This window comes from Struthio camelus, chromosome 3 (genome assembly GCF_040807025.1).
Source record: "Struthio camelus isolate bStrCam1 chromosome 3, bStrCam1.hap1, whole genome shotgun sequence".
Lineage (NCBI taxonomy): Eukaryota > Metazoa > Chordata > Aves > Struthioniformes > Struthionidae > Struthio > Struthio camelus.
Window position 1 is genome coordinate 97869904 of NC_090944.1, and position 27479 is coordinate 97897382.

At 40.9% G+C, this 27479-nt stretch overlaps 2 protein-coding genes across 5 annotated transcripts in view; one reads left to right on the top strand and one right to left on the bottom strand.

Annotated features, from left to right (window-relative positions):
• PLD5 (phospholipase D family member 5) overlaps positions 1-5950 on the bottom strand; it is a 189903-nt gene extending 183953 nt beyond the window's left edge. Inside the window, exon 1 of one of the 2 annotated variants that reach the window (XM_009681096.2) lies at positions 5333-5950. In XM_009681096.2, coding sequence (XP_009679391.1) covers positions 5333-5518 — 186 coding nt within the window. In that variant the 5' untranslated portion in view covers positions 5519-5950. The remainder of the gene's footprint in view (positions 1-5332) is intronic. The other variant, XM_068939288.1, reaches the window with a different exon arrangement.
• A 183-nt stretch (positions 5951-6133) lies between these two features.
• LOC138066587 (T-cell activation Rho GTPase-activating protein-like) overlaps positions 6134-27479 on the top strand; it is a 233748-nt gene continuing 212402 nt past the window's right edge. Inside the window, exons 1-3 of one of the 3 annotated variants that reach the window (XR_011139902.1) lie at positions 6134-6274; positions 16205-16388; positions 20337-20598. The gene's annotated coding sequence lies outside the window, so the exon portion shown is untranslated. Of the gene's footprint in view, positions 6275-16204; positions 16389-20336; positions 20599-23086; positions 23500-27479 lie in introns of those variants that run through there. The other 2 variants (XR_011139901.1, XM_068936463.1) reach the window with 2 other exon arrangements.

The window sequence follows — 27479 nt, forward strand, 5'->3', positions numbered from 1 at the left end:
CCAATGTTGAGTTTTTCCCAGTATGTCAGAAGAGTAGCTTCTAAGACCAGAAAGAGAAAAATGAATTACCAGCCCTTGTGTTTTCACTGCTTTGCAACATGAAGCTACTTGCATGTATTGTAACTACCCAACATTACCCGCGAGAGATATTTCCAAGGAAAACAGCACTTCAGCAGAAGAACCCCTCCACGCTCTTAGCCATGAAGCTAACTCCAGGCTACTGCTTCAGCAAAAACATCAAGGCACACCAACGCTACTCTTGCAGGCAGGCAATTCCTAAACAAAGTCTTCGGCTGAGAGAGAGCCAAAGTCCCTCTACTCAATGGAGTTTGTCTCTTTAAAACGAGGGGGCAGGGGGAAATCTATCTCCTAGGCCAGACAGACCTGCAACTGCACCATGAATAAGCTCCAAATGCTGGAAACCAACGTTCTGAATCCCCTGAATTGTCCCCAGTTATAAACCTGGAATGATATCTTTATTACGTGGTAGAGTCTGTTTCTTCATTGGTTTCTGACATTATTCTAGATAGCCTTAAGCAGGAATAAGTAATTTGCTAAAGACTGCCAATTCATCTAACTCATAAAAAGCCCTGTGTTTGTATTTACGACAAGACAGAGGCTGCTTTGGGAATGCGTGTAATGATTTTTCTGAATTCCAATTTAGAAACTTATTACTCTCACTTAGGTTAAAGTTGCTGGCTCCAGCCAGCAACTGATTTGGTTTGGCTTTGAGATCTGCTCACGTTATTTGGTTTATATCACAGCTACGTTCCCCTTCTTTGTTTACCTGTTACAGGTTATAGCTATGCGCACAGTACCTTCTGTCATCCTTAGGATACTCAGTTCTGAAGCTTATAAATCCTTCCTCTGCCTCTTAACACTTGTGCTAACTTATATGTAAGAGCTTATCTTAAACTGTTCTACCACATTTTTAAGAAATACTTGTACTGTAAGGGGGGGGTGGGGGAAAGGTGTCCGAGGCCTAACATTTGCTTACTGATTTGCCTCTGCTGCCACATGAGATTGCCTTCCGTCTACTTCTTTCCTCTCTGGATAGCAGCACTGCCAATGCAGCAGTGGTAGGACCCATCAACTGTGTCAAGTTAACTTGCATCACAACAAGACTACTTACAATCCGAAAATCCTGAAGTCACCTTTGTTATTGATCAAAACTTAAGTAAAAATGAGAGATGACACAATGACTGTCAATAAAGTCTCCTAATTGTGACAATGCTAACAGAACTGACTGAAACGATCTCCAGGGAATGCAATTCTTCTCATATCAGATCTCTCAGAGTTACAGCACTGAAGTTGATTCTTATAAGGCAAATTTTTAAAACTAACACAGTTGAGTAAATAAGCATATTTAAAAGTTACTAGAGAGAGATTATCAATACATATTTGAGAAGGAAGACTTGTATCTGTCATGGAAAAAAGACCCAAACGCCCCTGAATCTATGCTTCATGTGTTATCTGTCATAGTTTAAAAAAGCTACTCAGTTTTTGTTTAAAAAGTCCGTTGCTTCAAATTAGGCTCTCTTTTAGCACACTTTGCTGAGGTACTAGGAAAGTAGCTAGATGATACTCGTCATCACTGAAGGATGCAGAAACACGATGGAGCCTTGCTGTAAATTTAACTAGACACAGATAACTCCCTGCAACTAAAGGCTGGCAAGGTTAGCTAATTTCTCCCCACCCCTACCTCCATATTCTTTCCCTTTTACTCAATTCACATCTCATAACAAAAACCACCACCACCACCACAAAAAGAGACAACCCCCCCCACCCCTCTTTCAACACTTAACACCCTCCACCCAAAAAATCCATGCAAAGGGGACTTAAGAATTTTTTACACAACAGCTTTCACTCCATTTCTTCCAGTACCTGGCAAACAGCTTCACAAAAAGGCATTAGGAACCACCTGCAGTAGACACTTAAGATTTGAATAACATCACGTCTGGAAACTCAGAGGTTTGCAACATGGCTACTACAATTGCATCCAGAACACCAAGGATCCTCACATCTCTGATAATTTCCTTCACTAACCTATAAAATACTGGCACTTTGACCTATTAGCTACAGCACACCGGTGCACTTCAGTAAAAATTCCTGATCAGCCTATCTTTAAACACAGTAAAGCAGTCCCATTTCACCTTAAAGACAGGGTGCGAGCTCACAAAAAAACAGGGACAAGTCGTGTAGTACAAACTGGCTAATCATTCATGTAGGTTACCTTTTTGCAAGTGGCAATATCACAATGAAGGCACAGAATATTAAGATTCACCTAACAACCAACCAACTATTATGAAGCCAGCAATACATTCCTGAATTTGACTTCCTCTGCAGTCAGTCAATAACTAAGTATCAAACAACTTTTAAGAAACAATCATATCTGTCTATCTGAATTGGTTCTGCTTTCAGAAAAGTCATGGTGACAGTTGAATACTGGACCTCGTAACTTTATCACGCTCGAGAAATTCAGCTCAAACAAAAACAAAAAACAAAAACAAAATCTTCAAAAACTTTGTTACAGTTTTGAAATCTAGAAACAAACTATTTGTGTATTTGAGATATATATTTGATATATACCGACTTAAGAACTTCATAAGAGGGTTTTTTGGTCCTTCAGACTATATATTGATCAATGGTAAGTGTCTCACATCAATAAGTCTTGCTAGTCACTTTAAGAGCAGTCAATATATTATAATCCACTGTGGTCTACAAGGATTTACTGAGAGTAGTATCTAAAATATACTGGCCCTATTTTATTCCTATTACGACCACACTAACATCCTTTTAAGTAGTAATTCCACTGGGAAAAAAAAAAAACAACCCTCCCCAAGGCGTACAGAGTACCTATAAAACTTGAAAATAGGTTCACGCATATCTAGACTTATATTCATTATGCATTCTTCTTCTACCTATGCACCTACCATTACAGAGCATCAGATTTATAACTACATACTTATAAAACCAGCGCATGCACGCTCACTCCTTGTATACTGGTTTTCTTTGTAGGTTTCAAGTAACATAATTGTCTCATAGAGGGACCGCAACAAACAGTTGCCCTTCATCCACCACATGAAGTGTGTACACCTTCATCATCCAACACTGGCCATAACCTATTGTACGTCCTATCATTCAAAATGATGCACCTCAAATTGGTTTGTCTTTTGGAGTGGGAGAGCGAGCTGTGGAGAACAACAGCTTTAGCAAGAAAACCCTAGGGAACCTCAAAGCTCTATCTGAAAACAGAGACGACGACAACACTGCATCAAAACTGTATAAGCAAAATACAATCTAGAAATTAATACATATTTTACTTACATTCACTGAGGTGAGCTGTGCAATAGCTGGTCTGTTACAACACTCACAAATAATGCATTTACCTTAAACTATAAAAATAACTTATTTTCATATATGCACAGTTGGCATATCTAATGTACTGCAGGGTATCGACAACAAATTGCAATGAAATAACTACTTCATTGCAAGCAAGAAATGTCAATGTTCCATTTTTTTTTTTCCTAGCATGGCTCAAATAGGTTATGGGAATAAAAATAACCGGATCAAATAAGAGTGAAATCCCCAGAAGAACATGCATTCATGCCAAACTTATTACAGAAAAAGCTTCTTCACACCAATGCTGCAGGGTTATTGAAGATCACTACTGTGACAAATTACTGACTTCATCAAAAAAGAAAAAAAAAGGAGCAAACCAAAATTAAGGCTATGCACTTATCTTCACACAAGTTAACACCTATTTTGCCCCATCCATGCTAATATCATGGTATGGTTTCAAATACAGATATTTGACCATGTTAATACTCAAGCTACCAGAACAGTGTTTAGTTATCAAGCTGCTGACAGACTATCTTGCCCGTTTATAACCTTTCACTTGCTGACCCGCATCAACATGTAGGCACTCCTAGCAAAAACCTGTTACAAAAGCCAGAGCTTAGATTTCTGTGCTTCCTGTGTTTTAGCCATCAGCCCTACTGAGATAAGGCACTGACCTTTCCTTTTGATTCACAATGGGAGTATACTCTGCTTACAAGCTTACTACTGTGAAGCCTTGTTAGTGTGAAGAATCACAAAAACATGTGTAGGCAGGCAGAGAGGATTCAATACCTTTCCCAAATTTGAAATGTGACATTTCCAGCAGTTCATAAGTTCTTGCTATTTCCCCAGAAGGGTCAACCATTTCAGTTCAGTATTTCACTAGCAGCGATAAGATATTCTGCAGTTTGGTAGAAAGGGAAGGTAACATCCTATCAACCAGTGGATAGTTTGGGGTTTTGTTTCCCCCCCCCCCCTTCAGGTTTCCTCTTTAAAAGGTTCTGCTACGCCATCGAGAGTTTTCATGCAATGAAGGTAATTCACCCTTGGAACAAGGCAATTTCTACCGAAAGAGACTTCAGGTGGCTGCATGCCAAGAAATATTTTTCTTTGCATCTCAAAGTCAATGAGACTGTGATTGCCATTCTTTACGCTAGTGAATAATTCGTAGACTGTTACATTATGCAAACCCATCCACATTCTTTTGCATCCCTGCAAATACGCAGCTACTTCCCGATTTTGATTGTGCTGTACACTCTAACAACGGGGTTCATCTAATAAGCTATTCAGAAAACTCCTACACAGTATGCAGGTCATCTCAGCTCATCTCCTTGCTGTAAGAAGCAACATGAAAAATCCTTTCAAACATGATCCAAGACACAGGAATACTTAGAAGGATCTTAAAAAATGTCATGAAGTATTCACAACAGCTACCCACAGTATCAGTTCTGCTGTGGTCCCAAACACACTTAGTTAAGTCACCTACTGCTGCTGCAGGAATAGATGCCTTGAAGGAAATCTCCTCCACCCCCCACAGGTTGAAAACATTCAAAGACCCACGAAGGAAGGGAAAAAAAAATAAATAAATCAAGGCTAGAACTGAAGACTATATTTTCTTTTGGCAGACTGAGAACTACCTTATAACCACTGCGAGATAAATGCTCTAACCTCCATCTGCACCATCCCAATATTTCTCCTCCCACATCAGCGCTGAATTTGCGGGAAGAGAATGAATAAGCCAAGAACATTCAAAATATTTCCAGTGAGGAAAAGATTTGCGTGCCGATGCGGGCACAGAATCGACTCTTAGCGCCCCTCGGATCTGACCGGTCTGGGATCCCCGAGTAGCTCCTTCCTCTACCATTTGGGAAATACATTGCCCAGCGGGATACTCGAGCAGCGCTTTTCCATCCTGGAGTCCAAGGGGTCGCCTAACGGGGTACCTAGGGAGAGCTCTGGGAGGAAAAGGAGGAGAAAACGTAAGCCGGCTTACATGCTCCAGCTTGTCCTTCCTCCTCAGCCAGACGCTGGCACTGTAGTCCTGCTGCTTGACGGTGCTGTAGAAGTTCGCACCTACTCGGGTGAGGCTCGGGGAGGGCTCCCTCGGTCTGCTCTTCAGCCTCATCTGCTCGAAGCCCTCATGGGGGGACGAGGAGAGCCAGTCATGCCTGACTTCCATCTTGACATGACAAGGCAAAGTCCAAGGAAATACCAGAGGAATCCGAGAAATTAAGGGGCACTGGATGAAGAGGGTCCGACAAAAGAAAAAGGGAGGGGGGGAGAGAAAGAAGGAAAGGGAGGAAAAAAAATTCTTTTTTAAAAAAAAGGAAAGGGGAAGAGAAGGCGAGAAAGGAGAAACAACGAGGTGGGAGGAGTGGAGGGAGGAGGAAAGGCTGCAGGTATGAAAGGGGAGAGGGCTGGGAGGGAAGAAAGGGCGCTGAGGAAAGACGCCGCTCCGAGATGCTGCCGCCGCCGCTGCTGCTTGTTGCCGGCAGCGAGCTGCAGCCCGCGGCGGCTCCTGGCGGCTCTGCCCGGGACGGCGGCGCGGGGGCCCCCGACGCGGGAGGCGCGGACCGGCGCAGCTCCGCACACGCGGAGCGCGGCCGGCCAGGCGGGCGGGGCCGCGCCGCGCCGCCGCCGCCGCCTGCAGGTTGGCGCAGTGGAGGGGCTGCCGGGCACGGAGCGGCTCCGCCTCCCCCTCCTCAGCCGCCACCGAGGGCGGCACCGCGGGGCGCCGCTCACCCCCTGGGGCGGGCGGAGGGGGGGGCTGCCCCTGCCGGCGGGGGCGGCGGGCATGTCTCGACGTGTTCGCCCCGCGCCGGAGCGAAACCGTTTGCGCGGGGCGGCGGGAAGGGCCGCCAGCACGGCATGGCTGGAGCCGTAGCCGGCGCCGCATCAGAAGGGAGCTGTTTTAGGGTAGTTTCTACTAAAAGAGGTAAGAGTGGACTATAGAAGTTGGTCGGTGTCGTTATTTAGCAGAAACAAGTTTCAGCGCGGGGGGGGGGGGGGACTTTCCTTGTTCACACCGAGAAGAGCCACCTCGCTAATTGCCCACGCTCTGCAGAGCTATATTAGGCACAGACAAGCAATAAATTCCTCACACAGCACTAAGAAATAATTATTGGAGCTCAGAATGGCTTTTCAGCTTCTGGTGAATAGTTGCTGTCAGACAATTTGTAGTTTGCCAGAGGACTAAACTGGGGCAGTTATACAGATGAAGTAGGTACTAAATTAAAAGTCTACGCTGAGTCCAGTTCACAGAAGATGGCCTAAGAATAAAGGGTAAAACAGTTCATTCAGATTAGTTGGTCAGAACGTTTTATTCTCTGCTAACCACTTCATCTGGATTGAACCCTGCTTCCGCCTGATCAAAAGGTGTACGTAAAATGTTCTTATGATCAGTCTCATGGTGTCTTCTTGCAAAATATTATTCTGAAAACAGACAGAAAAAAATCAGTTTTTCTTTCGGCGTATTTCTTTCGGGGGGGGAAAAAAACCAAACCACGCACACACCACACCCATAACTGAGGATTATTATTAGTAGGTAATAGTAGTATTTTAGCGTTCATGAAATGCTGGAGGAAAAAAAAACCAACAACATTATCAGGGATTTGATAGCAACACAAAATACAGCTTAGTTTTCCACTAAAGCTAACAACAGTTTCATAATACTTACCCAAATACTATAAAGCGTAACCAAATCCTAACAATCAGAATCGTCGGTGTTAGATGTTAATGATTTTTTACTCACCAGTGTAAAGGACTTGCAGCTTTTTTTCTAATAGCTGAGTTGCTTCTGTCTTCTCCAGTTAATGAGTAAATCTGGGAATTTCCAGGACACAAGAGCAGCAAGTCAATACGCTCTCACAACACCTGCAACAAGTTAGGGCTATGAGATTCTGCTTCATGCAAGACACTGTTGAAGGAGCAGAAATTCAATACATGGCATAGCAGAGCAATACTAGTTAAAAACTCATGCAGAACATCATGATTTAAAGCCTACTGACACAAGCTTTTTCTGCAGATGCCCATTTATGACAGTTTTACATGCTCACAGATGCACCTACTACCAAGAGACAGGGATACATGCTAGCACTTAGTCAAAACAAATGGAAAAAACCCCTCCCACAGCTCTCAAGTTTCTCCAGGTATGCCATCAGGTTCATGTTGCTGGGAAAAGTTTGCTTATTGCTGTTATGGACAGCCCTGTTTTATGTGTTTTTTTGCCTAAGAAATTTCACATTGTTTCTATAGCAGTATATAAAGCACTTAAGCCTTGTCTTTATTCCTCTGGCTTTCTCATGCTGCTTGCAACTATTTCCTAAAAGTTTGTTTTTAGTATCACTCTGCAGCTGCCATCTGCTTTCTTCCCCATCCTTTAATACACTGCATTATGACAGACCAGAATCAACATGCCACTGCGCTTCAGTGTAATACATTGCCCCACTCCTCTATGTATGTTGTTTTTCTTTTAAATACAGACTTAGCTTTCTTGTAGGGTTAGCTTATCTTACTTTCCTTTGCCACACTACCAGCAACCTTTTCATCTACCAAATACACTTTCTGTTTATTCAGAACAGTCACAAATGGAGCACTGAAGTTGCTTTTGACCCCTAAGGTATAAAGTGAGTTTGCTCATCTTTCCAGACCCCAGCTCTGGTGCATGCGCGTTTCTACCACGGCTGCTGCTGCGGCCATTAACATGGCCACGGTCCTAGTCTCGTTAGCATGAGAGAGAAAAAGGGAAAAAAAAAAGAAACGTGGAACAATCCTATTAAAGTCCTATGTGCAAGTTGTACTTATAAAGCCTTTGTTGTTTCCTAAGCCCAAGCAGGAAGGAAGGTTTTTTGGTGAGTAAATGTAATTTAATAACTATAAATTTTTGTGCCTTCATAAAAATTTTACTCAGGCTACTAACAAGCTAAGAATACGGTGCCAATCGCCAGAGAGTACATGGCCAACAGTCTAATTTGATGAGAGTTACACAGCTGTTTTCCAGATCTTCTCTTCCAGTTTATTTCTAGTTTGGACCTATGCAAAAAACAAGTTTGTTTGGACCATAACCACCAGCATTATCACCCAGCGTAATCTAGAGATAATTCAACTCTCATTAAAATTCAATCAGTTCTGTGGCAGGTCAGCAGTTCCAATTGGCTGCATGAGCTGGATTAAACCACTGTCTGTCTTTCATGCAATTTTCAGAATTACTCAAACACCTGCTCCTGTCAAGGCCCTTTGCTTCCGCAGCCAGCTGACTACTGCAGCAAGGATGACTGAGATTACAAACATTGTGCTTACATCATTAGCAATAGATGCAAGTCATGCATATTGTAGCACGATTTTACTTAACCATGGTTCATGCTACAGTTTTCTAAGTCATGGCACACGTTAGCATCACGACTCAGAGAAACTCCTTCTAGGCAGTCTACAAAACTCTGCATTTTCTATGCTGACAGGATGAATGTTGTAGGTGGCAGAGATAACTCAGGGCAATGAGAAAAGCAGAATCGGGATGCAAGTGAAAAGATTTAGGTAGGGCTACTATGTATCTATTTTTTTTTTTTAAGACAGCTTCTTTTTTTCCTAGAAATCTTGTCCAAAGAAGTTTTAAGGAGTTACTCCCTGTGCTCTAACTTTCTAAACACATGCAAGTACTCCCTTAAAAAGTGTTCCTAGCCCTACAGCACACGCATAGAAAAGCATTAGACTTTTTACCTATAGCAAAACTTCATTATGGCTAAAGAGCTGATATAATTGCACACCTGTAATTAATTCAAGACCTCTTTGGAGAATACTGCACTCACAACATTCGTGCTGCACTGCACACAAGCCCTGGCCCACTTTTTGGACTTTACGCCACCTGACCAAAACAGCAGGCAGCGACTGCCTGCAGGCTTCAGCTGGTGCCCAGGCAGAGGGCAATGTCAGTCACCAGCTTCAATAGCAGTACTGCCTCCTGCAGCCAGGCAGGAAGGTAAGTACCATCTTACACGCCTCAGCTGAACTTACTTTTGCGAGAGTCTAGGAATTGCTAACAAGACTCAGCTGGGGAGATCTGTGTAACCTCTCAATAACCCTAGCACATCACAGCTTAAACTACTACTTTTTCAAACAATTTCAGAATTACCAAACCACCAGCTCCTACCTAGTTCCTTAAACTCCAGCAGCCTGCAAAGAAAACCCCTTTGCAGTGGTCTGTTTCCTCTATGCTGATAGCCTTGCTATGTTTGTCTCCCAGCCTATCAGCTCCTGCCTCCTTGGGAGCAGCAGCTGATCAGTGAAACTGTAGAGGAGGAGAACCAGAGGAAAAAAAATATAGAAAAAAAAGAAAAAAAACCTAGAGTGGTGCATCAAGAGTTGTAATTAATTTCTGCATCCCAATGAGTAACTTTTGGACAGAATATCTGTATCTTCAGTTTGTGGACAGGAATCCAAGTCACACGTATGGAACAGGAGGGTGGAGGCTAAGGTTGCAGTGAAGGTTTGGGGCAGGAGGGGTTTCAGAGTTCAGGTTATGAGTTTATCAGACACCTATCTCAGACATAACAGGGAAGCATTACTCCGTACTGATAATGTTCCCTGTGTTAGCCCTCCATGCCTCCTTTAGGATCCAGCCACTAACCAAGCTCTTCTGTGTTTCTTGCCCAAATTTTAATCCCGAACTCATTCTTCTCTGCAAAATTGCTGATGTTCAGAAAAGAAAACAACTATTAGGAATATAATTACTCCTGAGACCTCTCCCTTCTGTCAAATTCAGCTGAAATTAGCCATGTGTTTCAGAATGTATCAGTCTGGGACTGGCAGACAAATGGTATAATTACCTAAGCTTTGTTTCCTTTAGAAACCAAATAAAAATATCTAAGAGATCAACTAGCCCATGTTCTATTTGAAATAAAAAATTATCCTGCAAATGTCATTTTTCCAAGTAATTAGAATTCCAGGGCTAGAATGGATCTCCCGTGCCATCCTTTCCGCTTCCATATAATCTAACAGGGCACTAAGCCTGCCCCTTGAGTCCAGCTTGTGCTGAATGCATATTGGTGTGGGTTGGGATGCTCTCACTTTCACTGGGAGTTGTGGCAGAAAGTACATTATCCTTCATCTTCTCCAAGCCAACTCTGCCTTCTCCTCTTTCTCCCCTCTTCCATCCCACCCTCCACCCCCATCCACGAATTGCCAAAGAACAGGTTCAGATCTGGGCCTCAGTAATTTACATACAGCATCTTAAAATAACATTCATTAGTGGCACAGACTAATGGGGCCATATTCTGCCCTCCATTGCACCTCTGTGTCCCCATTGGAGTCAGGAGACAAAAATAACTGTATAACAAAGGTGTAACTGGGGGGCAGAATGTGGCCTATATTTCTTTAAAATAAATCTGCAGCAAGCAGTGCCTGTCCCCCTCTCCTGGGACTGAGACCCTCTATATTTTATGTGAAGGGCACGGGCTCACTTTTTGCTCACCAGTTAGGCTCACATCTACCTCAGCCTGTGCTCTTCCTGCTGCGTTTATCCGGTCAGCTCAGCTAAGTGCAATAGGCAGACTGCTGACAAGATCTGAGCTGTCAAGTGCTCTTGCTCTGAAGTGAATAGTTAAAATTGTTACAGGGGAGAGGTAGTCAGCAGAGGAAAAATACTGGAAGGGACAAAGATTTTTTTTTCCCAATGAACTGGAACTGAAAGCACAGCAGGTGAGGGATCTGCACAAGCAGAAGGAAGGATCTCCAGGGACAGAGGAATGCTTTTTTACTTTTATTTTCAATTATGGCTGATAACATGGGATATATTCTCTACGTTTGCACAACATGAAATGTTAGGAGGGAGGAGAGAGAAATTGAAAATTCATTTTATGAATGTGATTACATAAACAACGAAGACGTTAAAAGCAAAAGTGGCTGTGTGGTAGGGCCATATAGGGAAAGAAGAAGCTCCAAGATTAGCAGTCTAAGACTTCCCCGAAATATTCTCACAATGCATTGAGATAGGAGAGAGGATGAAGTATATTCCAGAAAGGATAAGACAGTATAGAGACTTTCTTTTAAAAAAAAAAAAAACCTCTGTATTGTACATTTTCACTTACTCAAGAAAATTTTCAATTAAAAGTATTAGATCAAGAAGAGGCCAAAGAGCTTTCTTAGCGAGTAAGACTTTTCTTTTTCTATAAAATCTTGTTTCTGCCATACAGAATTATATACCTTAAAATATTCTCAAGTCACTTAAAGCAGAAATTTGTGTACCCCCAAATTATTCTTCAAGATATTCTACCTAATTTCGTAGAACAGAATTTTTTTGCAGCTATTTCTTTCAAGTGAAGAAAAATGGCCTAAATTCTAACTGCCTTTAGGAAATTAGCTCGAAACTTCTAGCTCGATAACATCATGCTGCAGGCTAGAGTACCAGGATCTTTAGCACAAACTGTTTTCTAATTGCAATAAAGCAGAGATGGCAAAGTGATTCATCTTTATTTGTACAGTCCTATGTACTGTGGATACAGTTGACTTAAAACACTTTGCACTGAAGTGTTTCTAAGAAGCAAGACGCTGGCTTCCAATGTAATACAAGTGAAAGGGTCATTATTTATTGGAATATTTCCCACTGAGAGCAAGCTATGTCGCAAAAGCTGCATCAATTTTTTCCCCCAAAAGAGACGACTCGTGTTATATCAGATATCAGACCTCCTTGTGCGACCAGAAAGATGTTTATTGGTATGACAGCACCTAAAAGAAGATGAAGTGAGACCTATGAGAAGATATGGTAGGAGTTCTTTAACTTCATCCTCACCTTTGTACTCTGAAATATTGATCTAATGATGCTTAGGTAGGGTGACTGGCCTTTGATCAGATCAGTTCCCTGAATTGGTACCTCCAGGTACCTCCAGGGAGGACACGTTTACATGGGCTGCAGGACAGGAGAATGAGGGGTTGCAGCAGCCTGGACTTAGAATGGCTTAACTTATGGGGAACCACATCTTTTCAGACGTGTACCTTATGTAAAGGTTGGCTGACCTGTAGGGATTAGCTGATAAGCTTTCTGGAGGTTAGTATTCACCAGTAAATAGCATACACTCTAGCACAGGTACAATATAAATAAATTAAAGACACCGTCACATTCAGTTTTGCTATGACAGAGATGTTGGGACTCTTTGTGCAAGGTCTTGCACAGATATATTCTCAGTGATACTCTCTGCCCTCTGAAATTCTCTAAATAAACAAGACTGGGATGGGAAAAGGAAAGGGAGCAACATTATTCCCATTTAGCAGATAGAAAAATAGATCTCCTGGAATTCATTCCACTAATTTGCCAGATGATGCACTGCACTTTTTTGTTTAGTGTTAAACACCACAGGGGAAATCTTGGCCCTACTGGTTGACTAGAAAAGGATTTCACCTCATTTTTCTCTTAGAGCTTTATTACCATGGCAGTGTGGGTTCTGGGAATACCAAAGACAGGCTGACAAACTAACAAGTCCTCAGCTGGACTGAGTGATGTTGATTGCCTGATTTTGACAGTTGCATTACAGACTTCTTCAAACTCTTGATTACTATACAGCCTTGATGCTATTTTGCAATGAAGTTTGAAAACAAGGTAACATAAAGTGAAGGATCAATAAGATACGGGAAAACAATAATACAGAATGTGTCAAGTGCTATTTGTAAACAGAGGAAGAGGTGGAAAGGAATAACTTGGTGCCAAATAGTAACCAGACCCCCCCACCACCTTATTATAAAATGGTGATAAAAAGCAGGCAATAGGCTCCAACTTGTGAGCTGCAGCAATCCAAGGCAAGAATAAAAATGGTGTTCTGCTGCCAGGAAGTTGTATCTTCCTTGACAACAATCTGAAAACAATAAAACTGAATAACATTCCTAGTGCAAAGGATTTACTATTAGAGGGCTAGAGCATTTTTCTACTTAGGTTATCTAGTTCAAGGAAGGGAACAACTGCAACTCCCAGAACCCAGTGACAGATTTAACTGTAAATGAGAGAATTACGCAATTCTTTTGCCATTATTCCACTCAGCAGTGGGGGAGCTCATCCCTGGAAGTTCACAAGGTTTGAGCTGATTCACAAAAAATCTTGAGACTGGCTTAAAAAGCACAACATTTTCAATTTAAAGGAATGGATCTGGGAGCTTCTTGTTCTGAGCTTTTATAGAGGCCCAGTGTGATGTTCTCAAGCCTTCCTTTACATTGTGAGGGATAGAAAATTCCTTTGCTTTAAAAGCAAATCTTATGTTCTCAAATAGTGACAGTATTTGGGAACCAGGGCTTTAATATTACTGAGAATAATACATACTAGGTTAACATCCGAGTGGGCAAGTCTAGGGAAATGTTCAGTGCTAGCTTTTTCCTTGATACAGATCAGCTCAGCTGGTTGAGCTCTGTTGCTTGCCCTGTTAGGGGCCGGGAGTCAAAGCAGCAGACATTGTCCCTGACAGACTATTTTACACCCCGAGCAGCAACAGCTGCTTTTAAGATTAAAAAAATACACATATATATAGTATTTCACATTTCAGAATAGTAGGGAATGCACTCTTTTTCCCTGTCCTAAAAATAAATTGGAATTTATTTCAATGCTTGTATATCTGTGGCATTTAACATATTCTAAAGAGGACATGCTGGAGCTGGCCAGAAAAGCAGTTGGTTCATAGTTAATTCTATGCATCCATGTAGGCTCATTGATCTGCTGTTGTGTTAAAGTTATGTCATGAAACACTTTGCTGTGTCATCGATGGCTACCATCCTGAAGGGCTGAATCTGTGTGTGAGCTCCTCAAGACATAAGCTGGTCTTTATGAACCATTATGAACTTCTAGGATGAGATGGACATACCTGAATACAATCCATTTTGCCTTTAGAGACACCGCTTTAAATAAACAGTCTTAGCTCATCCTCCTTAGCTGTATCCTCCCTTGTATATAATGGTAAAGAAAGGCTAAAAGAGGGAGCTTAAATATATCTCCCCTCAAGCTGTACTTTTTCCATTGTATCATGCAGTTAGGTCCTTTTACGCTGCACCAGGCAGCATTAAGATAGCTCCACCCTGTTACATCCACACCTGACACTTGCCACTGTTCAACTTTGCTGACTCCTTACGTAAAATGTGCTTCGTTGTAACAAAATCCTCATGAAATGTATTTTAAGGGAAGAGTTATCTTCCTTTATGAACCCTCTCAATGGCGCAATATGAGTCTTCTTGAAGTATAAGAATTAAAACTGCTAGGAAATTGGAAAACTTCATTTCTTAAGTTAAATCCCCAGAACTGCTTGTAAACAGACAAGGGAGGAACTGCAGCCATCACGTGTTTTGTGTACTCTATACTAGAAAGAAAAAAATACAACTTTCTTTGGGAAACTGAAAAATAAAATGTTTGAGAAACGTTTTCTCACGATGGAATACTGTTCATCTGTCTGCAAGGCCTAGAAATAGCTATGAATGTTCAAGACATACTGCATTATCTTTTTCTGAAAATTAGTTGTGGTACATAGGATCTCTTTTTATACTGCCCAGGAAGGATTAGATTAAGCCCTGACATGTGCAGCAGATCGTTCACTGATGCATTGCCTTGATTTAAAGATCAGCATATCTGAGGTGGAGATCTCATCTACGTATATTGCTTTCTCCTGGCAGTAACATTTTTTCATGCAGAAAACATTAGCAACTGTGAAAGTCCTTAGGAAAAGGTAAGCAAAACTGATGCAGTAAAAGGTATGTTAGTCCTTAGTAGGCATATTTTCTTTTTTGCCAGTGAATTTGCGGAATCCTCCTTCCCTTCTATAAAATATTCAATTCTCTTTATATAATGAAAATGTGCTGCTGTAGTTACGTTCAGCAAAATTAGAAGCTGAAAAACCTGAAGAAGCTACAGTAATGCTCAAATCCTTTACCTAGCTTTCTTTGGAGTCCTAGAATTTACAAATTCAGCTACAGATTCTTGAAATGTTGAAAAAAACCACAAGGCCAAATCGTGTATTGGCATAACTGCACAATGACAATAACATTATTCCATTTCCACATCTGGGCTGCAAAGATCTCATTTCCTTTAAGAGCACAGTAGAAAAGGCAAACAAGCAGTACCAGTGCAGCAATAAATCATTAGGGGTTCCAGTGCAACTATCATAGAATCATTAAAGTGTGGGTCTGGAAAGACCTTAAGTGATCATTTACATCTTCCCTCAGTAATGAAACCAGACAAGTGCCTTAGGTTCTCTCTAACCAAGGTCTTCTGAGCTTCCTTCTCAGTTATCTTTGCCAGTGCTTCTGCTTTGAAGGAGTTTGTTAATATTTAGCCTAAATCTGCTGTGCTACAAATTCTTTTTTTTTTTTCCAGGTGCATAACAGTGACAGTGAATAGCTTGTCATTGTCCTCTTTATAATACTCTCCATGTCAGAAGACTGGCCTCATGTCTCCTCACCACTGCCCTTGGTTCTCTCCTTTAAACAAAACTGATTTTAATTTTTTTTCAAGGAACCTGTCTTCTAAACCGTGTATTCTTATTGCTTTCTTCTTTAGCTCTTTCTATTAATCTATGTTTTCCTTAATATATAGTGCCAAAGACCAGACATGGTGCTCCAGCTTTGACCTCGCAGAGGCCAACTAAAACAGAATAATTGTCTCTCATTTCTTGTATACAGTGTTGCATTTTCCGTAAGCAAGAATGATGTTCATCTTGCTTGTGACCAACTCACTTTGTTGGCTTATATGCCATTGGTGGTTTTCTATAAACTGCCTATCATTCTGTGCCAGATGACAGCATAACCAGTTATCAGTTACATTTTGTATATGGACTTTTGATTTTTCTTTTCCAAATACGAAGCCTTATTAATTTCAATCTGTTCATTTTTCACTTCTCCGATTTATCAGGATCATTTGGAATACTAATCCTGTCTTCCACATCAGAGACAAGGCTCGTATCTTTCACAAACTCCCTGGCTGTAATCTACACTCCATTATTCATGACATTCAAGGAAATAGTGAAAAGGACTGAGCATAAGGCAGACTGCTGCAAGACGCTGAAAACTCCACTCAGTTGGACATCAGAGCATTGGTATCTGCTTTTCCAACTACAATTTTTCAATCAGTTGGGCCCCTATTTTATTTTCTCTTATCTATCCCACTTGTTTGCAGAGGACTGTTGCATATTCTGTGAGATCCTAAGGCAAGCAGGCCTCTTGTCATCAGGTGTATGTTTGTCATGCGAGGAATCTGCTCCCTCCCTAGAAAAAAAGAAGGGAACCAAAAATAGAAAGAGCCTGAAACCACTTATGTAACCCATTCTTTCTCTAGTTTGGTTATGGGAACACCATGTGGAGTGATATCAAATGTCTTTCTGAAGTTCTGATATACTGTGTCAATTGCTTCTTCCTTGTCCTTTTAGTGAATTCCCAAATAAGTCAAAAATAATACCTTTTACTGAGGTTGTTAGACAATTAGACCATGTTCTCCAATTAGTAATTTAGTCTAAAGTTTTCTATTCTGGTACCTGCATATTCATACTTTTTCTTGAAAACCTCATCTAAAACACATTTGTAGAACAGGATCAGGGAAACAGGTGTGTAATGCACATTAGGAAAAAAAATCTTTGAAGGGCTTTAGTATGCTCCATACTTTGGAACAGAATTAAGATTTTTAAGGGAATGCATTTGTACAAGGAATATGCCTTCTCATCTCTTGTAAAAACCCACCCAGAACCGACCATATTGTACTTTCTTCTAATTTATAGTTTACTCAGTGTGTACTTGTTAGAACTCATTTGAAATCCCAAGAAATTCTGCAAGTAAAGGATATGCCAATGCCACAGACTAAGCAGAGCTTTCCTAGCTGCGTATTTCTTGGTTGAGGTTAGGAACCAGAACCAGAAGAGACTGTGTCCTTCTATGTCCTCTCTGGTTTACAGAGAGCCTTAAAAAGAAAAGACACAACAGTCCGTGTAAATAGGAAAGGAACATTAGAAACGGGGTATTATCTGTAGGATGAGAAGTGAGAGCTGAGAGTAAAGTAGAACTGGCTTTCTGGGAATCTAGGCAGTCGCAGACATTTGACTAGAAGAGACAAGAGTTTATTTTCTGAGAATTCTCAGGCTTGTCTGTTTACAATTCAGTATATCTAATTTGGGGGCTTCTGATGCAATCTGACAAATATTGCATCCCTACAATCAAGGTATTGATCAAACAAAAGTTTTGTCTTTTGATTCAAACAGATGCCAATGAATATTTTATTAACAGCTGTATGTATGTAGATGAGATATCATCTTTCCCCATATCTATAAGTTTAGGTACAGTCTGGCTAGCAGCATCACAAAAACAAGAACTAGCATAATTTCAGAGTCATATGTCTTAGCTAATTGACAAAAATTTAATCATGGGGTCTATATCATGTAGTACCATATTTAATGGCTGTGGGACCACAGTCTGAGAGTGGCTAACAAAGAGGATGGACTAACCTTTTGAGGACTGAGCAGCATGACGGGACCTAGGACTAGGACTGGGACTGAGGGTAAAGGGAGGAGGATTTGAAGTGGAAAGAGAGGTTGAGGAGGATAAAGTAGCATTTAATTGTATGGCTACTGAGCAAAGATCTTCCTAAGTGGAGTTTCTCTGGCCGAACTATAATCAATCTTTTGCAGTCTGCTACTTGTGAGAGATCTACAGCTCAGGATGAGAATGTCATTACTCACCTTTGATATTAGAGTAGAAATGTGTCTTTCAACAATACTTTAACATAGTTTTATCCTCTAAAAAGAAAGGAGAAAAATTTCTGTAAGAATTATTTATTTAGTTTTCTGTACCAGTAACACAGTGAAGCCAACTTGAATATTCATAAATATATTAAGGGAATCCATTCTGAACACTCTTTCACAGAATAGTTTCTTCAAAGATTAGGTTATTAATAATGAATATATCTTGCAAATCCAGTAAAGCAGTCAACCTATATAATTTCATCTCATACCATAAGTTGTAAAGCAGTTCAGAATGGAGAGAGGAAAACATGCTAAACAGTTAAAAATTATAAAAACTTCAGTTACTTTAATTGTAACATTTAATCGTAGTTTTTTTATGTTAGTAATCTGTTCTTATATTTCATGTAGACATCTCAGCACATTTTTTCAAATTTAACATAATGGTTTAGAATTCTTCTTGTTATTCTTGGATCTTACCACTTTTACCTGGACATTTCCTGATATTCTCCCTGTCTTCTCCCTCACTCGTAGCTTTGTACAAGACCAGTCTGGCTGGCTGAAATGCCGTCTCTGTTCCCTCTGTCTTACTTGCATGGTTTGTTTAATTCTTACCCCACTATTAGCTGTAATGAGTCACCTTTTTATGACCTATGACCTAGAAGTGGAAGCATTTTTTTAGCCCAAGCTTGCTCGTTGATGTAACTGAGAGGTTGGGTAAAACCTAAATTTAGCTCAGGCCCTAACTCACGCTACCCACTAACAACGAAGAAAATGGCAAAGTTACCGGGAGCTGATATTCCTCCAATGTTCCTCCCAAGGAAGCCTTTCCTGGAACTGACACAACTGTCTGAAAGAAGTGAAAGAAGTCTGGAGGACCTCATCAGAAGGAGCAATTCAGTATTCCCCCCAGATACATTTGCAAGCAAAGGGGGAAACACTGATACACGCAGGGCTGTGAGAAAGCTTACATTCAGCCTGAGCTGAACCAGGTACCGGTTGCTTGGACTGACTGGGAAAGAGAGACTTAGCCTTCTATCTGAACAGTTTTTTCCCATTCACTTCTGCTTTAGTATAGCTTGCTTTTTTTCTTGTTTTGAACAATAAAAGTTAAAATGCTTTCATGATAAAACGAATAATTACAGTAGCAAAGAATCAGTCAAAACCGATGAAAAAAATAACACAAGCAAAGAACAGTTTTTTCCTGATTTTAAGTTGTTGAAGCTTCACTAGGGAGTACATCCACTAAAATGATTTGGGGATAGGGTACTGGAATAGTAGGCTTTTAACAGAAGCACACAGAAAAATAAGAAAATCTGAATGCTTGATATGGTCTCAGATTCACATTCCCCATCAATTTTGTTCAGATAAGGAAAGTGCTATTTTCCTGGTGTAGTATGAGACAGCAGTGTACTCACTCTTGAAGCCTCATAACATGAGATATTATGACAGCAGTTCTTATGGAGTGAACTTTTCAGAGGAGCTGATCATTAAAGGTAGAGTCTCTTTAACAAGGAACAGCTCAAACAACTTAAATGCTGACGCTTGAGTAGAGTGCTATCTTTCTTCTAATATGCCTCTTCTACAGCCAAGAAGAGGCTGAGTGAGAAGGAGAATATGGTTGGGAGAGTTGGGACACTGATAGGAGCAGGAATTCTGTATTGTATCTTCTTTGAAAAAAAGCAAACGTTGAGATATTTGCAAAGAAGCAACACTTAGAGCTGAGGAGAGAGAAATGGTTGTCTCAGGCAATGTAGGAAAGTATGTGGGAAAAGGAGTGTCCTGGGGAAGGTAAAGAGGAGGAAAGTGTCCAGAGTTTAGGGAGAAGGTATCCAAAACCATGTGGGAAATACAGTGAATGCAGGAAATTACATTATATCTCAAAGAGATCCTTGGAGGAAGTAAGTTTTGCAATCATTACTGTGTAAGACTGGCCACTATGTCCAGCCAAAACTCTAGGATCGCTTTGTCAGAAGAATAAAGATCTCTAAGAAAGTAATTAATAATTAAGTTAAAAGTCCTTTATTTCCCTACCCCAGAAATCAAACTCTGGTACTCTGCCATGGATGTCTGGCAAAATGGTTGCACATTAAAATGTCTAAAGTGCCCTTGAGTGACAGGTCCTAACAAGAAGTTCTGCAGTCTATAAACGGACAAAGCTATGAAGAAACAAAGATGCATTTTTTTACTTTCTGAAGGAGGAGATTTGAGAAAATGAATCCTGAAAAGACTTGCTATGCAACAACTGAGTGCACCCATTTCTAATCTATTAAAACATGTCACTGGCCAGAATGTTATTTGCTTTACTCTCTCATACAGTCCAACTGACTTTTCATATGAGAAAATGAAGGAAGATTTGGAGCAGTTCCACTACCTTGGGGCCAGATTCTACAGAAGTGTCAAGATCTAATCCGTAGCTACTGGATCTGAACTGCAGGATGCTAGATTGTCTCCTTACCCTGGGAAGATAGCTGCCCTACCCAAATCTCTTTTTAGAACCATCCTTCACTGTATGGCTTAGAAAATCACATATGAAAACTTTAAAAACTAGAAATCAAATAAAAAATCTCCTACAAACATCTCTCATAGCCATGTTCTGTAATTCCTTCATCAGTCTACCCAACTACCTTCCCAGCTGATAAATGAATAGGGCTGGTGGACCCCATGACGGTTTGGCAGACCATCTAATGACATTCATAATATTCACCAAAAAAGAACAATAAAACAAACAATCGAATCCAAAATAACTTCTACAAACAAGTGAGCATTTTCTGTTTTGCATATTTGGGGGAATCACACAGAATCACACAGAATCGTTTAGGTTGGAAGGGACCTCTGGAGATCATCTAGTCCAACCGCCCTGCTCAAGCAGCGTCCTCTAGAGCTTATTTCCCAGGATCGCGTCCAGGCGGGTTTTGAATATCTCCAGCGAAGGAGACTCCACCACCTCTCTGGGCAACCTGTTCCAATGCTCTGTCACCCTCACAGTGAAGAAGTTTTTTCTCAGGTTCAGATGGAACTTCCTGTGGTTCAGTTTCTGCCCGTTGCCTCTTGTCCTGTCGCTGGGCACCACGGAGAAGAGGCTGGCCTCATCCTCTTGACACTCCCCCTTCAGATACTTGTACACGTTGATGACATCCCCTCTCAATCTTCTCTTCTCCAGGCTGAACAGGCCCAGCTCTTGCAGTCTTTCTTCATAGGAGAGGTGCTCCAGCCCTCTAATCATCTTGGTAGCCCTCCGCTGGACTCTCTCCAGTAGTGCCATGTCTCTCTTGTACTGGGGAGCCCAGAACTGGACACAGTACTCCAGGTGAGGCCTCACCAGGGCTGAGGAGAGGGGCAGGATCACCTCCCTCCACCTGCTGGCAACACTCTGCCTAATGCACCCTAGGATCCCATTGGCCATCTTGGCCACAAGGGCACACTGCTGGCTCATGTTTAACTTGTCCACCAGCACTCCCAGGTCCTTCTCGGCAGAGCTACTTTCCAGCAGGTCAACCCCCAGCCTGTACTGGTGCATGGGATTATTCCTGCCTAGGTGCAGGACCTTGCACTTGCCTTTGTTGAACTTCAGGAGGTTCCTCTCCGCCCACCTCTCCAGCCTGTCCAGGTCCCTCTGAATGGCAGCACAGTCTTCTGGGGTGTTAGCCTCTCCCCCCAGTTCTGTATCATCAGCAAACTTGCTGAGGGTGCACTCTGTCCCTTCCTCCAGGTCATTGATGAATATATTGAACAAGACTGGGCCCAGGAGTGACCCCTGGGGGACACCACTAGCCACAGGCCTCCAACTTGACTCTGCGCCATTCACCACAACCCTCTGAGCTTGGCCATCCAGCCAGTTCTCAATCCACCTCACCGTCCACTCGTCTAGCCCACACTTCCTGAGCTTACCTAGGAGGTAACTGGGAAAAAGTAAGCTTCTAAGTTTGTGGAACAAAGCTTGAAAATACGATCCAGTTGTACCTCACAGTTTTAGAAAAACAGAATGCAGTTCCAAGAGGCCCACTTTAATGGGAATTTTGGAGTATACCCTCTTTAAATTCTTGAATTTGTCAATAATATTACAAAAGATTTTTTTTTCTGGATAGCATGCAGACCTCTTAAGCCTCTTGCTTTTGTCCTACTCATTAAACTATGGACAGCAGTTCTACCAATGACCTATGGTTTCCCAAAGTGTCTGTTTTAGGAGTGAGAAACAATATTGTGACTTCTCTAGTTCACGGAATGGGATAGAAAATCGATTCCAGTATTTGTGGCTGTAGTACATAACTATAGATTCTGTAGTTTTGTGTAGTGTGATAAAAACATACAGTTTGTTACAGAGCCAGCCTTAAAAGCTCGAACATTTGCCAGTCATTCTACTCAGCATTAATTGGACATTTGGTATCAGAGAGAAGAAAATACATTGAAAAACAGCACAAACAAGAATGAGTCTGAAAACAGAGACTAAACCATATCAAAGTCATATTACTAGGCAGGAAAACCTGTAAATAATAAAGTTATTGCTGTCCCAGGCAGCCTGAGGAGTTTGCTATCCGTATATTGAAGTGTAAATCACATGTTCCTTTATTGTGCATTTCCTTTTGTGCAAGACGGGATGGGATCGGATCGGAACGGAATGGAACGGAATGGAAGGGGTTTCATTAAGTTGCAGGGGATCTTCAGTCAGTACTGTGCTAGAAATGACCTTGGATTCCTACAGTTGGATGGTGCAAAGGTGAGGCAGTTCCCTCTGGGCTTTAGTTTCTTTGTGCCTTTGCTCACTATACGTCTTCATAATGCTATTTGCATGTGAAGTAGATGACATACTACATACTCTGTTGCTTTCTAAACGTCAAAACATATTTTGGGCGGAGTTTTTTTTCTCTTTTCACACAACCAAAGTAAACAGCTGTAGTGTAGATAAGAAGGCATTTTTGTAGGAGTCATTGAAAAGACAGACTCTTCTGCAGCAGTGAAAAAAATAAGCACACTGCAAGAATTCCTTGCAGTAACAGAGATGATTTCAAATCTGTGTATGGACTAAGCATCCTGTTTGAACTCCTGGTGTATTTTCTGTGTTGGAACAGCATTCTGCCTATCGTACCCTGGGCCTCCCATACGGGAGAGTGATCAAGGAGGAAGGAAGGAAGAAAGGAAGGATGGAGAGAAAGAAGAGAAAGAAAGAAAAAAAGAAGGAAAAGAGAAAAGGAGAAAGAAAGAAATGAAGGATGAATGCAAGAAAGAAAAAGAAAGCAGCAGCAGCAGCACATTTTTTATGCTGCTGAGCTTTTCTTTCTGCAGAAGGAAAGCAAATGGGCTTTTATTCCCATTGCTGCCTATGGCACTTTCCTCTCTGTGGATCCCATTAATTTTAACCCACAGGTCTTATCATGTACATACAAGCTTCCATCTCATTTTTGGTGCCTTTTGTCCTTCTGCCCTGAAGATGCAAAAAAGGAAGTAGGACATAGCTTCACAGAATAAAAGAGGGCAAAAGCTCAAAGTGAGTGTGAATTTTCTGAAGAAATGATAGATTGCTGACAATCTTGCAAAGCAAGGTAATACTTTCACCTTTCTCTCTACATTCACCTTTATTCGCTTCATAGTCAGAAAGCAGAAGCGCCTTTCTGCAGACAGATAATGTTAGCTGAGTTTCTGTCCATTTCCTAAGTAGTCAGAAGTTGTAATGATCTTAGTGATCATTTCTGGAGTAAAGAAATGAAATTCCTACTAAAGTGATTAAAATCTAAATCAAAACCATATTAAAAAAAGGTGCAGGTATTTCTTCGCATTTTCTTCAGTGCCTTCCTTGTAATATTTAGAAATATTACTGTTTTTATGCTTAGTAAATTCCACGTAAATGACCTTAAAGTAGGTGGAGCATTTGCTCTTACTGGTGATCAGTGACTAATAATCCGACTGCACTGCAGTTTAAGAACCCCCTAGACAGTCTTTTTAATACAAATGCACAATTACATATTAGATGGAATGACCAAGATCTAAGCAGTCTCTTTTCTGGGTGAGCAGTCTCTTTTGTCTACTCCTGGTTCCTGGTATACAATTTAAAATAACATTTTCAAGCAGTTGAGATTTTAACCCCAAAATTTCTTAACTATCTTTCTCTGAGATTGAACAGGATTATAAATTATTCGAGGTGGGAAAAATAGGGAAGAAAATGATCAAATCTTATTCTGCATCAAACTTGAGAATTTTTATTTTACATTTGATGAGCTGCATTCTCTCGAAGTTCACAAAGGGAAGACCTCCCATACAGAATGTAGCACAATTCTATTTTTATGGAGATCAGTATGAACAGGCCATTACAGCCTTTCTGTACTGTGCTGGAAGTCTTCAAAGATGTGATTTTTGCATGTCAATGTACTTTTCGTATTGTCAGAAAGTAATATATACAACAAAAAAATGGCAGAAATAATAGTCATTATTCAACCTGGAAGTAGTTTTACATGAACATGATGTCTCTGTTACAATTTTTTTTTTTTAAATTCTGCTAGCAACATCTCTTAATTTACTGAAAGAGTTTGCCTACATTTTCTGTGAACTTCTAGATGGCATCATGTTTTAACTCATACCTTTCTAAAGACAAACACAGAACAAAAACTGCTACCCCCAAGACTGGCCAATGGGGAATGTACAAAGTTATCTCTTCCTTCTTTTTTCTTCCTATCATTTTCCATCCTGCACAGCTGATTTAACACTTCACAGAATCATGCAATGGTTGAGGTTTGAAAGCACCTCTGGAGATCATCTAGTCCAACCCCCCTGCTCAAGCAGAGTCGCCTAGAGCATGATGCCCAGGACCATGTCCTGGGAAGGACTTCCTTGAAGAAGTGGGGAGATGACTAGCTACAGGTAAAGATCAGTGGAGTAGGGAGAACTAGGAAAACTGCAGTTGCTGCATCACCTCTTATGATGGGCAAAGTATAACTCTAACTCACGGTGATGTTTCTGAATCCAGGAAACAATAAAGCATTTCTCACACCTACAGAAGATGTACTGAGGAAGTGATGGAGGAAGCAGGAACTCCTGACATAACTATAGCCTCCTCGTTATCATTGTCCTATATAATACATAGTTGTCTAGTCATTTGACACTGTAAGGCCTATTCAGTCCCTCACCTTCCTCTCCACTGCCATCACAGCATGCATATTGCACCTGCACACATTATTGCACAGGCAGCAGTTTTAGATCCCTAATCAAAAAGGACCAATTAAAGTGACTATGGAAAAGTAATCTGCAAAAAGAGTTCTTTGTTTTATTCAGTATGGGTTTGGGTAAAGCTGAAGCAGGTGTTCTGTCTATCCACTCTGATTAGCTAAAACAATATTACTAAGCTATACTCAAGTTAATCATTCAATAATACTAGCACCAGAAACGTAGTGAATTAAAATGGCAATGAATGTGTCACTGGCATGTTTTTCATGCCTGGTACCTCATCTCAATAGATTTTTATGCATTTCTCCTGCCAGATGAAAAAAGACAGTAGAAAAATATTCACTCAAGTGGTATAGTAGTTAATTTAAGGATGCTGATATTACTGGGGCTTCAGTAATTTCTTTACTGGATTGCACTTTACCACCAATTTGTAATAAACCTGATTTCGTTCCTGACTAGTAAGTGAGGCTCATTAGGAATCAACAACAGAAAATGAGAAGGAGCTGGAATTCTTATGATGTGATGTAATTGTCTGTACATGTTACTAGGTCCAGTTTACTAAACTGCTACCTTAGAAATTCTTGTACACTGGAAATTATGCGCAGTTACAGATGTACTCATGTACTTTAGGAGCTAAATGTTAAGTGATTTCTCCTTCCCCTTAAATGATTACTCTTCAACTTGCATAAACGCACTGAAAAAAAGCATGTTGATCTCTCAGTCCGTAGCCATGCTGAGGATTCTCCTATATCGGGTGACTCAAGCACAGCAAACATCTACTTTAGAAAGGTCATAGATAATTCTTTGCTATTCTTGTCCCTAACATCTTCCTGAGTGGTGGTGATTAACCTCATGTAACACACACCTTTGCGTACCTGAGAGCAGAGCAGCTATTTAAGAAGCTCAGGAGCAAGCACTACAGATGCTTCTAATGTCAGATCCTCAGTCTCAGTGTCTGGAGGTTTCAGTGTCATTCAGAAACACCAGGAGTACTAAAGGTCCTTCTTAGGCTCATAGAATAAAAGAAACTGTAAAGCATAGCATGTTCTTTCCTGGGTGGGTGTTATGCAAAATGCTCGGCTGAACTTGTTTAAATGTGGGTAAATGATAGTTGTGGGCCTGATTCTTAAAGTCCTTTTCCTGCTATCCAATCAGGCTGAGACATAATCACCACATATTAAATTGAATATCATGTTTCTCTTGACCAAGAAAAAAGAACACATTTCAAATGCTGCTCAGTTTTTTTTGTGTGGTTGGTTTTTTTTTTTTGAAAATGAAACCAACAACGGTAAGGGAAAGGGGGTTTCTACCAGTGAGGAACTTCTTTTGTCTCTTAGATTCTGCTGTTTTTGTATGCAGATATCTATGCGTTTTTGATAGAGGAAGGCGAATTTGTCTACATTTGATAATGAATTGGGAGGTTTTGGTTCTGTTTTATTTCTGCAGCTGTAAAAATGCAATCCCCCCACCCCAAACTCTGTACCATCAAGGCTACATGCCAGTTTCCTCACAGCTTCTGTCCTTCACAGTCAAATACAGCAGTGCTCTTGTTCTGAGACACATCTGTGATACTTCGTTGTTTATAAAATATCTCAGTATATACTACAATTTTGCTTTCATTTTCCCAGAGTATTATGGTATTAATATCACAAGTCAAATCTGAGGACATTATTACAAATTACGAATGAGGTGGTAAGAACTGTAGATGCTTCAGGGATACCCTAAAAGGCACTCTCATTTAAGTGCAGCCTAGTGTCCAACTTCGTGAGCTGCTGGCTGCACAGCAGACAATACTGGATACCTAAGGGGTGGAAGGTGTAGGCCTCTTCAAACAGGAGAATTGCACCTTTTGGCAGGAAAAACATGCAAGTTGTAGGATACAAAAGCGTCAGCAACAGACTGGTCCCTATGTTTAGCAGCAGTGTGAATTACATTTTAAAAAGTGCTATATCCAGAGAAGGTACACCATATCATCATTATCTGATTCTTTGGGGTTTCTTCTTTGTGACATGTAACTGCCACAACATTGGCAGTCTTAGCCGTGACAATAATCAAACTTTGCTTAGAAGGGAAGGCTCTCAGCCCCTCAAGCATGTATTTGAATTGTATAAATTAATGAATACCCACGTTCTGGTCCTTGAATTTATGTATGTCCCCTACAATTTTTAAGATACGTGACAGAAGTATCAGCTGTAATTATAACAATCAGACAACAGGGAGATATGGTGACCCAGAGACTTTGTGTGTATGCCTTTCCATATTAAGCAGAAAAATATTAGTAATATCTGGAGTAAATCATGCATATCT